The sequence below is a fragment of the Macrobrachium nipponense genome, chromosome 24 (assembly GCF_015104395.2).
Source record: "Macrobrachium nipponense isolate FS-2020 chromosome 24, ASM1510439v2, whole genome shotgun sequence".
Classification (NCBI taxonomy): Eukaryota; Metazoa; Arthropoda; class Malacostraca; order Decapoda; family Palaemonidae; genus Macrobrachium; species Macrobrachium nipponense.
The window spans coordinates 27,454,297-27,468,477 of NC_061091.1; the positions used below are offsets into that span (position 1 = coordinate 27,454,297).

General features: G+C 35.2%; 1 protein-coding gene across 1 annotated transcript in view; it reads right to left on the reverse strand.

Moving 5' to 3' along the window:
* Nucleotides 1-1,125: 1,125 nt before the first annotated feature.
* The window catches only part of LOC135205537 (cyclin-K-like), a 37,375-nt gene continuing 24,319 nt past the window's right edge, over nucleotides 1,126-14,181 (reverse strand). The window contains exons 2-4 of the mRNA XM_064236294.1: nucleotides 8,988-9,045; nucleotides 6,899-7,100; nucleotides 1,126-5,106 (exon numbers count right to left, since the gene is read on the reverse strand). Coding sequence (XP_064092364.1) covers nucleotides 4,697-5,106; nucleotides 6,899-7,100; nucleotides 8,988-9,026 — 651 coding nt within the window. The 5' untranslated portion in view covers nucleotides 9,027-9,045 and the 3' untranslated portion in view covers nucleotides 1,126-4,696. The remainder of the gene's footprint in view (nucleotides 5,107-6,898; nucleotides 7,101-8,987; nucleotides 9,046-14,181) is intronic.

Genomic DNA, 14,181 nt, shown 5'->3' on the forward strand with positions numbered 1-14,181 from the left:
AATAAGCATAATTATAACTAACAGGTAATATGCATAAGTATGAGCAATGAGTCAGAAATAATCTTAAGCATAAGTACAGAGAGCACAGAAATTCAAATATTGTTAAAGATGTCTATGAAATCAGATATCTTTCTAATTACAGGCTGTACAAATTGAAAGTATCTTCATTCATTCTCTGGTAAATTTGATAGGGATTCTACATTTAGGAATAGAACTAGTACAAATTACCAAAAAGAGACTTATAATTAATATTTTTCCAATTCTGTTGAGACAGATTTGTAATGAAAATTTTTCCCAATTCTGTTGTGCGTCCTTAAATCAGTAGGCAACAGATGACTTTAATCACATAGTCACAGACGTACTTACTTTGATTTGCATTTAGTTCTAAGCTAATTGATATCCAAGTTATAATGTACCACATATAATCATTTCTTTCGTTCCTGGTTTTGGCTTACAGATAATTAAAAACTCTACACATACCACCTTATCTCTTGACAGACTTCGGAAACCAGTTACCAGTTATGTTTGCATTTATGCATTTACCAAAGCGTACAGTAGTTCTCATGATGTTGATAAAAGTAGTGTCCCAAATCAGTCATTATCTAATTCCTCTGAGTCTTAAATATCTTGCTTTGGTCACAAAATCTTCTAACGAGGGAAAATCTTTACCTTGAGACCCCTTCCGTGAAACTTCTTCCATTCAAAAAACGTTTTTTTTTTTTGTTATGAAACGTGAGAACAATAGGAATATTATAAGCTTTGAGTTACTTATCAGCCTTTTGCAACACTTATGATACGAAGGGTTACGCTGTTGAGTTACCCAGAATCAAACCCTGGCATCACTTAAGTGAAATGACATTTATGCGACGACCACCTTGTTATATTGATGGCTTTCTAAAAGATATAGATTGAGCAATGACCTCACATTCCGTAAACACATTGAAATATTGATTTTGAAAGTTCTGGTTTGCTACAGGACAGACGAACTTGCATAGATGTAGCGACTGAAATGGTCAAAGACCACAAAACCAGAGCAGGAAAAGAAAATACGCCTAGTTACACTGAGAGATTGACCAGGAAACCGACCAACGCTGCTACTTAGAAGGAAGCGAGTGAAACTAGGCATTTTAATGGCTAACCACCATTTATTTGTTTATATGATATAAAATAATCACAAAATTATTCGCTGTCATCTGGGCGGAATGTTAAGCACACCTGCGCTCTGCATCGGTCTACAGTTATTATCAATCCTGGCCCTGGAAATGGGCGATTTCATAAACAAGGAGCCTTTTAAATATCTTATTAAATTTATAGGTTGTTCTACGAGCAAGAGTCCGTGCTTGCCTAGGGCCAGCTTAATATCAAACATCAACAACAACAAATATTTTCGTTCTATTTACTCTGAAAAGGGATAATCATATTCTTAAGCACGTTGTTACTGTGACGTCAAGTTAAATAAACTTATATATTATTAAGTAAGATTTTTTAAAATGTGGCTTCGATTCATAAACATTTTAATTTGTTATGGTGTTTTTATTATTCAGGAGCTATGCATTAATCGCACCAACTTGTCTAAACTGTAAAGCAATCTGTCATTCAGTTTCTCGCTATTTTTCATTCTAACGAACCTGAACAAATCTAATGAATAATTTCGCTTTCATTTAATTCAAGTTCTGTATCATTATGCTAATGCATCGATTAAATTACTTTTCCTTTAAACAGTAAAGGAAAAACCATCAAGATGAAATAGAATCTAAGGAAGACGACCGATATTTTAGTATAACCTCTCGAACCGAAATCTATATCAAATAATCTTATCACAGACCACATGCTATTTTAATTTCATGCTGTGATTCACTATTCCATTCAGATGGGGACTGTTACCAAATAGAGTGATAAACGGTTAAAGACTAATTACAAATGCCCACCGGAGAGGATAAGAAACGGAGAGCTATTCAGAATCTGAGACCTATAACCTTCTCCGGAGAGGCTATAGGCCTAGTGACCATAGTCTTTGGAGCAGCATCCTTCCACCGGAAGTTGAGAGTCTGATACTCTTATTGGAAAAGTCCATCATCAAATAGGTACAAAACAAAAGAAGCCTTTGTCTAAGAAAGGTAATGGTCTAAGAAAGAGAACCCTTCTTTAGACTAGGATAGGCTAAGTTACACGTCTCTGTCTTTATGGGATGTTTTATCATCTTATCAGACGTTGCTTAAAGTGAGAAATACTTTATATCTTCTCTGAAATAAATGATAATTAAAACTATGCACGTTAATTCAGACTACGTCCAACAGGAACGAATCTAAAAGACTTCAATGTTGCAGAGAGAGAGAGAGAGAGAGAGAGAGAGAGAGAGAGAGAGAGAGAGAGAGAGAGAAATATCAGCCACTGGTGCATATTTCGTATAGCCTCCTCTTCTCGGTACTTTCGTAGGATCTCTGGAAATGGACGTCACTAACGCGAAAACAAACAAATAAAAAATGCGACGAAGTTTCTTCGACGCAGTCGAATTTTCTGTCCGGTGTTGGTCTCAGCCACGACCCATAAAACTCTTAGCCGCAGAACATGAAACTCAGTCACGGTGCGGTGGTGGGCTGTTTGTCAGTACCTAGAGAGCTACCAGAAGTACGATTATGGCTAAATTTAACCTTAAATAAAATACAAACTACAGAGGCTAGAGGGCTGCAATTTGGTATGTTTCATGATTAGAGGGTGGATGATCAACATGCCAATTTGCAGCCCTCTAGCCTCAGTAGTTTTTAAGATCTGAGGGCGGACGGACATGCAAAGACGGCACAATAATGTTCTTTTACAGAAACTAAAAGCGAAACATTACATTTTCCAGCCTAAAAGCTTAAAATGTTCTTTTCTTTAGTAAGGAGTGCCATATAAAGGAAATTTTTCTCGCCTACTTTGAGAACAAAATGTACCTTGAAATTATAAAAATAAAGTAAATAAATCATTGTACTTCCTCCTTTACAACACCACACTAAAGTTAGGTATCCATCCATAGACCTATTGATGGAATACTTAATCCTACTGGACAACATAGTGTTTTAGACCTAAGGAAGATATCCTTAACAAAGGCACTTTTTAGAGAGATAATTTCCATTACATTGCGATAATACTCATCAAATATTTCTTCTGTATTGCAAATTAAATTATTCTGAAACTAAGCATTTCTGGCTAGACTAGAACTTATGGTATTTTGTAATCTTGTTTAAATTAGCTATATTCAGTATTAAACCTGAATATTTATTTATATAATTATTTCAGTAGGTCTAATAATGTACCGAGAACAAACTGTCTGGGACTGTCAAAGATAAAAAAGATTATTAAATAAACTATCTTCAATTTCTCGAAAATCCTTCATTATCAAAAAGTGTACTATAAAGTTCATAGCACTCACAAACACCAGTTAAGTATAGATCAACACCAACAGACTCATTTTGTATAAAAAAATATCCTATTTAATTGCAAGACATTACAAGTTTAAGTAAGACGAAAAGTAAAGTTTTCCACTTCCAGGAGAAAATGCCAACACTGGACTTACTCCTTGAAGTGGATTTTAAGCGATACTGTCGAAAAGTGTGCATAAATAAGTGGAAGTTACTTAGAATACTTTTCAAGTAGTATCTATTTTATTTTGGTAACTGTTCAAAACTTAAGTTTTCCATGCCCAGTTAAATTTTTGTTGGTAACTAAAAACATCATTTTACATTCATCGTTTCTTGTGAATTATAGGCCTACATGTACGCTAACTTTAATTATTGTTTATTTTTTTAAATGTGATTTTATCATTATCACTTATCATTGTTCTTTAGCTTTATTTATCTACTTTATTATTTCCATCGTTATTAATTTTTTTTATAATATTTACGTTAAATTATACCTCCATTTATATAACTTACAGATACGAACAAGACCTATAATACCCTGCAAACATTCATTTTTTCTCTGTAAATAATCGCCTTAGACTAAAACGTACTTATAAAGAATAGACCCTGAAGCATCTACTAAAATACTTTTTTTTTGCAATACATATCTATATATAAAATATATATATTTCATTATATACACGAGAAACTTTACTTAAGACTAGCGTTATCTTACTTAGTACCATTGCTTCAAAAGACAATGTTGTAAGTATTCTTTGTTCACAAAAGTAAATTTTCAGAACTGTAATATCTTATTATTTATACTTTAGCTAAAAAGCTTTTATTATTCAAATATTTAATTGCAGAGTAATAATGAATAACAGGAGAGGATGAAAATATTTGTTAAGATTTCCTGTCACGCAGGATTGCTGGCAGCCTTCCTGCCGCCATATCTCGACAGCTGTTATTCCCTGCACCAATTACGCATTGCGTAAGTCACATTTCCCAACATTATTTCTACATTTAACCCTGTTTTACTTCCGCCATGTCAATTCCTCTTAAATGACCTCGAATGACATGTCTCAGAGCAGTCATCTGTAAAAATAAATGCATTTTCTTAATGTTTTCATGTTTTAGTCCTATAGGTCTACAACTGACGTTCCTCCATCAGTTATGGCTGTTCTTTTGACGTCATTAGCCTGTCCATGGCATATATTGGGTGTTATCAGGGCAATTTTGAAAGCTATTTCGAATACAGAATGACGACAACATAATTTGTACAAGTCCGATCTTTATAGCGAATTCCCTAATACCCTCTAATACTTGGCATTAGGCTGATAGTGTCCTGGGGTATATGGAGGAGGCAGATCGGCGATGGTATGAGGCGGGGGAGGGGCACCGGTGTGAACCATATTCGCCGTAGAAGGGTATCCAGGCGCAGGGGGCGAGTAGGGAGGTGGATGAGGTGGGTATCCTGGATTTACAGGGTAACTGGGCCCCTGGGGGTATTCGGAAGTGGGCGGGTACGACTTGACTTCCTCCCGGTGGCTCCTCGGGGGTCTACTGTGGTGCTGCCTTGTGACCGCTTGAGGGGCTGAAGCAGCCGCCGGAGGTGGACTCTGGCTCACGCCGCTGAGAGTGAAAACGGATCCAGAATTGTGCAACTGCTCTGGGGAGTTGAAGGATGCCATAAAGCATCCTACGCAGGAGACTACGGCTGCCAGACCTGTCGAGAGTGAGGACGAGTTAACTTTATCCTTAAGGCGGGATAAAATTCCATGGATACAGTGGGAGTAAATAATATCTTTAAGACATTCTAGATATATTCATATTTGCTAATCATAAGGTTAAATATATAAGACTGGCCAAAGATAAGTATAAACAGGAGCATTTACCATAGATACAAAAGAATTTGATGGGAATTATGACAGAAATAATAGAAAAACCAGTGAAAGTTTAAAGACATGAAACCGACCGAATATATCTAGGCCTAGTGATCAAAACAATTGCTTGTGAGTTTAACGCCAATTAAAAAAGCACCACAAAATAATAACAATGAAAAAGATACAACACCAAGAACATACATTTGATAGAATTTAAACTGAAATACAGACTACTGCATATATAGATAGGTCTAGTGTATTCGCGACGCAGAAGTGCAGATCGACTTTTAGGGGCCATTTGTACGAACTAAAAACTAGCAGTCCCTCAGCTACTATTTCTCTCTCTCTCTCTCTCTCTCTCTCTCTCTCTCTCTCTCTCTCTCTCTCTCCGTGGACGTGGACGGAGTAACCTGGATATAAGGGGAAACTGAATTACCTAAGAAGTGTTTCATTTCTGCCCTTGAAGTTCTCTCTCTCTCTCTCTCTCTCTCGGCGTCGGTGACCCTGGTAGTTGTGACGCCAGATAACTCACAATCAATCAATCTCTCTCTCTCCGTCCTTCCATGGAAGTGGGGAAAGAAATACGCTACCCTTAGGAAAGCATTCCTCCAGAAACCATACTTTTTGTTGAAATTTTGAGTGTTTAGGACCCAAGACCGGCTTGAATGAATTATTTGAAAAAAGTTCTTCACTTTCGTCCTTGAATCTCTCTCTCTCTCTCTCTCTCTCTCTCTCTCTCCAGTTCCTGTCCAGATCTCAAAAATAGCAGTTTACTGTAACATCTAGTTTTCCTTGCAGAGTCAGTTATGTTTCCAAGCCAGTAGATCTCTTCAAAAGTCTTTAGAGAGAGAGAGAGAGAGAGAGAGAGAGATATGTTAAATGTCATCAGGGGCGTTGTCTATCTGGCTGTCCGTTCTTGCTGCTGTGGTAGACCATGTTACTTCACTTTCAGTCGGAAAATTTTCAGTCATTGAATTCAGTGAGTCGTTTTAGTACCATGACGCAGTGCATCATGAAAGCTACAACATTTGGTTCTTTCTGGTTACCAGACACAGATTGCATGAAATGTACTACTTCTAGGTTCTCCTGGTTGTAACTAGACGCAGTATACCATGAAATCGACATTTACTGTTTGTTAAAGCTAGGTTTCCGGCAAACTCCATGAGGAAAAGAATTACATAAAGAATATCTATTGCATTCACAAAAACCTAACAGGTTTTACAATAACGGGATCCAAACAATTAATCCTTCTTAACAGACTTTTCAGTAACGACATCCAAACTAGTACTAGACCTTCTCAATAAGATTTACCTCGTAGTGGGGTAGCACCATCAGTGAACCTCATGCGGTGCAATGTAGGCATTTAATTTACTTAAGGTTCTTTGCCGCATCCCTTCGGCCCCTAGTTGCACCCCCATTTCATTCTATTTACTGTATACCTCAATTCACATTCTCTTTCTTCCATCTTAGCTGAATGGCCTTAGTTGCCCCAGTGCTTGGCATGTACATGCGAAAAATCTATAAATTAATCAGTCAATAAGATTTATCATATAGGAATCAACTTGACTCTCTATGTGATCCTATTGAAGGCATCCTTCATCCTGCAGCAGGATAAAAGGATACAAGCTCGACTACCTGCTAGACCGATGATGATAAGAAGGACAGAATCCCCTCCACTAATCCGGTCTTCCCAGTCCTCGTCGTCATCCCAATCGAAGTCTTCCCAGTCGTCGTTGAACATGTGGGTCTTGAGGATGAGGGTGCCGAAGCCCACGACGACGACGCAGAAGACGATGACGAAGAGAAGGACCTTCCTCGTGATCCGCCAGGGGCCCACCTGCAATGCAAGGAAGAGGGTGAGTAAGGTTGAGTGAGACTAGAGGTGACGAGAGGAATTTTGGTATAGTAGTGGGTAGGTCTAAGGTTTCAGATAGCTTTGGAGAAGAGGAAAGGAGATTTGAGAGATAGAGAGGAGAGGAGAGAGAGAGAGAGAGAGAGAGAGAGAGAGAGGAGACTGCGCAGGAGTAAAGTGGTCAGTCCACTTTTAGTTTTGGTTTGAATTCGTTTGTATGAGTCTAGAATCTTTTTGGTGTAGTCTAAAAGTAAGTCACTGCAATAATCATTTTCAGGCTTTAAAGGTTCAGTCTTAAATGTCATCGAGATAAACTGGTTTAGCAATGACTCTTTATGTACATTATTATAAATTTATGGCCTTTTTTATGATTATCCAATGTTCTGCAATCAAAATTTCTCACTAAAACCGAAAAGTATTAATTTTTTACATTTATACAATATGATAGTAAACTTTCACGTCATCTGAAAGGATTCTAGACCTAAATAGGTCTTATCAAACTTTTTATTTAATCGAATGGGCTCCTTTGTGAAATGGCGCTTCGCAAAAGGCGTGACTTTGCAATCCTCCAATAAAAACATTGAGCCTAATGACATAGGTGTGGTCAGTGAGGAAATCTCTCTCCTCTTCCAGTTACTGATAGCTCACCAATTTAGAATTAATAAAAGAGGCCTTTTACAGCAATATTTAGGTTTATGGTTATTGGCCTACACTTCAAGGTATCAGCTGTTATCTGTCACTAATAATTCAATCGACATCAACCATCACCAGAATAACATTTGATAGCAGCTTACTGGACTTAGCAGATAGTTTCCACTAATGCAATCAATCCTGTTATTCTAATTTTAATCTATTTTTTTTAAATTCTAGTTGTTTACAATGACGATCTTCGGTCTAGTTTGCCTTCAAGTACTGGTATCAGGTATATGAGACCTTGCGGGCCGTTTTTGCCATTAGCTTAAACAAACTTTAGATTATCAGATGATGGTCCTTCTCAGCCTGTTCCTTAAAAAACTATTTTTTTTTATAAGCCACGCCAGTTAGTTATATTCCATTTTCATCAGTTTGTTCACAAGCTTCGTATTCCTATTTCTTGAAGGTCTATTACCCTATTGGTTGATGGGACTAGTACAAAGGTCCACACCAGGGTTCTAGAGTCCCTTCAATACCTAATCAGGATAGCTTAGGCCTACGAGCATATGACAAGCTTAATCTAAATCAACCAGACAGTAAATTTTAAATTCTCTTTGTATTATAAATCAACGATATAATCTCAAGCACATATCTATATCTATAAGTTAGACTCCTTTAAATGCTTCCCAAACTTATTACTTCAATATCTGCTTATTTTATTTATGTTCTCAGGTTAAAAAATGTGATGTAAAAGAAACACCAAAAGTAATAAAACTTGATAATGACTATCTAGCAGGTTTTCTTTAGTTAAATTTCCTGTTGGCAGTCTAACCTTACCTGAGGTCTGAATACTTTTGGGTAAACATTAGCAAATTAATATACAAACATGCCTGGGTCTATAGTAACTTGGGATAATTAAGGAAAAGACTCGCACGGAAATATTGTTTACTGGTGAAATCTTTTGACTGAACAATGCACCGAGTAATGAGAAATTTTCCGTGTTTTGTAAATATAAACAAAAGACTGTCAATTTCTTATCCTCTCGGCAATTTTTTCATATTATCTCACCTGTACTGCAATATATATACCCATTTCTATACCATTTAGCACAAAAAAAAAATTCGCTTTATATCTACATTCATAACATATTCGGGATATCTCATACTTAGGTCTAAAGAGTTATGGATGTATATGTGTATATGAGATATTCTCAAAAACTAAGTAGAATTTTGACTTTACCTGGTAGGCTGCTTTGAGGAAGTGGTTTGTGCTTTGCATTTTGGTCTACTGTTCTTCTCTGGAAGGAGAAATTGTAAAAGAATTAGAGCACCTAATGAGTAACAAACTCAATATATCAGGTCAAGTACTTGAGTAGATTGAAGCACTAAAAATAGCGGATAGTTTTATATAAATTGTTGTCTGACTTATGTCTCTTTCTATCTTATACCCTTTACGATAGATAGAAATACGAAAGTAGACAGATAGTAACACCTAGCGAACCCATGGGGACCCACCTAGACACGTGCCACCCCACCATTGTAAAATAATGGCGAAACAATAATATCGAAGATTTAGATAATAATAACATAAAATGGGAAAAAACCTATTATAGAAATAATAATAAAATTTTGAGAAAAAAATAACAATAATAATCTTAATGATAATAATAAAGGATTCGGCATTTCTGATATGAAATGGCGATTGCTGTCCATTGCATAATTTACACACACACGCACACACACCACACACACACGACACAACACACACACACCACCACACACACACACACACACACACACACATATATATATATATAAATATATATATATATATATATATATATATATATATATATATGTGTGTGTGTGTGTGTGTGTGTGTATATTTATATTTATGTAATGATCATAAAGTATATCTGGATTCTTTAGTGACTGATAGTCAGAAGGATAAATAGATAGAGACATAATAAATAAATAGAGCTTTTATCTTCTATTAAAGTTAGACTACCAACAAATGATATAGAAAGATTGATAGATAGATAAGAGGACAGATAGTCATATAGACAAAAAGATAGGTAGACAGACAGACAGATAGATACATAGATAGATAAAGCGAGCTATTATTTTCTACTAAAGTTAGATAGACTAGCCAAGACTGATATAGATAGATAGACAGTCGATAGATAGATAGTCAAATAGACAGGTATACAAATAGATAGGTAGATAGATAGATAGATAGAAAGAAAGATAGATAGAGTTTTTATTTTTACACTGACTAGTAGTGAAGACTGATATAAATAGACAGACAGACGAACAGATAGACATAATTTTCAACAAAAGTTAGACAGGCAAACCAAGACTGAATCGAATTTTCTGAAAAGAATTAATTCATTATAAAAATAAAAATTTGAAAAATTCAATTTCCACAAAAAGATAAAAAATGTTCAGTGTCTTACGTTATTTCTTTCGAGTTTTATTAAAAAATGATAAAAAAAATGATCTTTTTAAAAGAGAAGGACAATTTAAACCTCGTAACGAAAAAGGGATTATTAAAGGTGCATATTTGATACCATTAATAGCACCTCATATAAGCACCTACCGTGACACTGATCCCGGAATCGATCTGCGCGGAGGAAGTGATCAATAATGCCATTAATCTCCAGGGCAGAGATTTAGGCGAAAGGACATTTAGGCGTCCTATTTATGTCATAAATAGGGCGCTTAAATGTCTTATATTAAATAAAATTTTAAATTGAGTTAACCAATTTATTTATGAAAACTCTCATACCTATATAATATATATAATATACATATGTATATATATATGTATGTATATATATATAATTTGTATATATGAATATATGTTTATATATTATAAATATGTATACATATAAAATTTGTATATATGAATATATGTATATATATGTGTATGTATACGTATACTATACATACATATGTATGTGTATCTATATCCATGCATTAAGCTACAAATGTCCTTTAATATCCAATTCGCACTACCTCAGAATTAATATATTTTCATATATGTTAACCGAAGGGGAATTTTTTAGTTGATAATAATTTCGTCCCCTTCTGGATTCGAACTAGCACACACAGGAGAAATCAGGACTACAGTGACGTCTTTACCGACTCAGCCAACAAGTGAGGTATAAGTTGATACCGATTCCGACCTTGCAAATCACTGTCGAACTCAGATATTTGTAATTAGAATCGATATCCACCCACCCATGCCATGAAAATATATGAATTCCGAAGTAGAGGTAGAGCGAATTGGATGCAAAAGGATATTTGTAGCTTAATGCGTGTATATGAATCACGGTGATGTGATAATAATTCATACGTATATGTATGTGTCTATATAAAATTTTTTAGGTATGCATATATATATATATATATATATATATATATATATATATATATATATATATATATATATATATATATATATATATATATATATATATATGCAAGACAGTTATACTTTATCTTCTAACGTGATCAAAATCAATATATGCCCATCTAAAAAAGAACAATATTTTTAGAGAAAAACACTATGGCTTCCCCTCCCCCACTCCCCAATGTCTCTCTCTCTCTCTCTCTCTCTCTCTCTCTCAATGAAACCTGGTTAGTATTTCTAAACAAAGAAACCTTTGACATTTCTCATCCCATTGTGTCCTGAACTATAACATTTCGGACGCAGTTTTCTGACATTATATTATTTTCTCCAGTGTCACTTGGTAAAAGTCAACGAATATTTTACGAGACTTGTATCTGGGACGTACTTCTATGTTGACAACATTAACCAGCAATGTTGTCAACTTTTTTTGATGACCTACAACAATACAACATTACTCTGCAACGTTGTCAAAATGTTTTGAAGATTTACATTACCCGACTATGCTGTCAAAATTTATTCAGGGCCTGTCACATTACCCGGTAATATTGTAAACATTTTTGATCGCATACAACATTCCCCGGTAATGTTGTCAACATTTCTGAGGGCCTGTCACATTACTAAACAATGTAGTTGGAATTTCTTGATGGCTTACAATATTACCCAGCAATATTTTTAACGCTTTTTGGGTCTATGAACATTACCAAGAAATATTGTTAAAATTTTTTGGTGGCCTACAACATTACTGAGCAATGTTGTTGAAATGTTTTGATGGCCTACAACATTACTGAACAATGTTATTAAAATTGTTGATGGGCTACAATATTACTGAGCAATGTTGTTAAAACTGTTGATGGCCTACACATTGCTAAAATTTTTGAAGGCCTACAACATTACTGAGCAATGTTGTTAGAACTTTTTATTTCCTATAACATTACCGAGCAATGTTAACATATTTTGGAGACCTATAACATTATCCAGCTATGTTGTTGAAATTTATCTTAAGGTCTACAACATTAACTAACAATTAGAGTAGTAGCTTATCACTCTTCTCGGTTTTGGAGAACCTTCCATGGTTCCTTGATTGGTCCTCTTCCTCAGGAGGGATCCTAAATTAAGTGTCCCTTTACAGTTTTCTTGAATAACTTTACCATCTGTATTATTATTACTGTTATCATCATTATGCAGGCGATGAACCCCTATTCACATCGAAGAAGCCCACAGGGGCTACAGCCTGCAATTCAAGCTTCCAAAGAATACTAAGGTATTCACTAGAAATAAGTAAAAGATGGTTATGGGAAATACAGATGAACTAAATTAACAAATTGATGAATAAATAGATAAAAAAATAGATAATTCATTAGCATACAAGGATTGATTTAGGGTAGTCATGCATTGCATCTTCCCCATAGCTTTCGAAACTGCAATTACACAACGTCCTCAGGTAGGTTGTTCAACAGTCCAACGGAGTGGGGAGGAATAAAGGACCTCTGGAACTGAGAAGTTGGACAGCGAAGCTAAACATTTATTGCATATTGGTGCTGCTGTTCAGCGAATCTTGTTACTCTCAGCAGATGATAAGGATCAGGGATCAGTTGTGAATATGAAAGATCTCTGCTGAAATACAACTTATGAAAAAGTGACAAACAATAGACCATCCATTGATGGTCCAAGTCATAACTGCTATTATTAGGAAGCAGAAACCCGCTACCACGAACCACTCTATTTAAAAGAGGTAATGATAAAAAATGAAACATAGATTTTGTTTCAGTCTACAAGAAAATAAGATGACATCACCAATTGACATTTCAGCTCGCAGACAAAACAGAATCTATGAAGCAGTTCCAATGACATTTATCCAGATCAGTTTTTGCCTAAGGTTGGACACAACGGGTCACCTTCGTGCTTTGTGTACCTTCATACACTGAACTTTCTATTTTGCTTTTCGAAAGGGGCCAGAAAAGGGCGAGATATGACTGACCTTTGACCTATAAGTTTGACCTTGACCCTTGAATCAAATACATTATTTGTTTTAATTCCCATCACCCATAGGTGACATATTATAAGGAAGTTTTGAAATTCTTGGTCTTCAGTGATATTCAAGACCATACATTCTCAGGAGGGATGACATTTCTAAGCCTTATGACCCATCTTTATATGCCAATATTGCTTGATACCCCAGAGAGGTCACCCAACATCAGTTCTCTCAAATGAATGTACTAATGGCCATCAGTGCAGTTAATAATAATAATAAGAAGAAGACCTGAAAATAGAAAAAGAAAAAGGATATGGGATATGCAAGTAGAAATTATATAATCATAGGGACACTAGGCACGATCCCAAGATCCCTGAAAAGGAATCTGGAAAAACTATATGCCGAAGTAGCTCCAGGAACCATGCAGAAGAGTGTGCTATCAATATTTCTGTAATATTAATATTATCATTATAATGATTACCATCGGTAATCATTATTATCAATAATATAACTATCTTTATTATTATTATTTATTATTATTAGATTGTTTTCATTATCAGACCTTTAAACCGAAGACACGGCGGCTAGAATCAAAGGATTCGAACACAGGGTCCCCAACCAAAAAAACCCTAACATTTACAAACGAGAAGAATGACGTCACGCCTTCCCACAAGAGCGTCCGAATATGCAGGATATTGACACCTACTTGGTCTTTTTTGCACACACACACACATAAATATATATATATATATATATATATATATATATATATATATATATATATATAATCAATGTTTTGTACTGTAATAGTTTGAGTTTAAGTGAAATCGGTGAATTTCTCATTCTCTCTCTCTCTCTCTCACGTCTCTCTCTCTCTCTCTTCAATCTTCCTGTCTCTCTGCCTATCTCGAACTGAAGGGTATGATGATAATAATAATAATAATAATAATAATAATAATAATAATAATAATAATGCACAGAAGAATTATACATTAATTATATATATTCTTCCTGAATATATTTTAGGGAACACAGAAGGACAAGGGA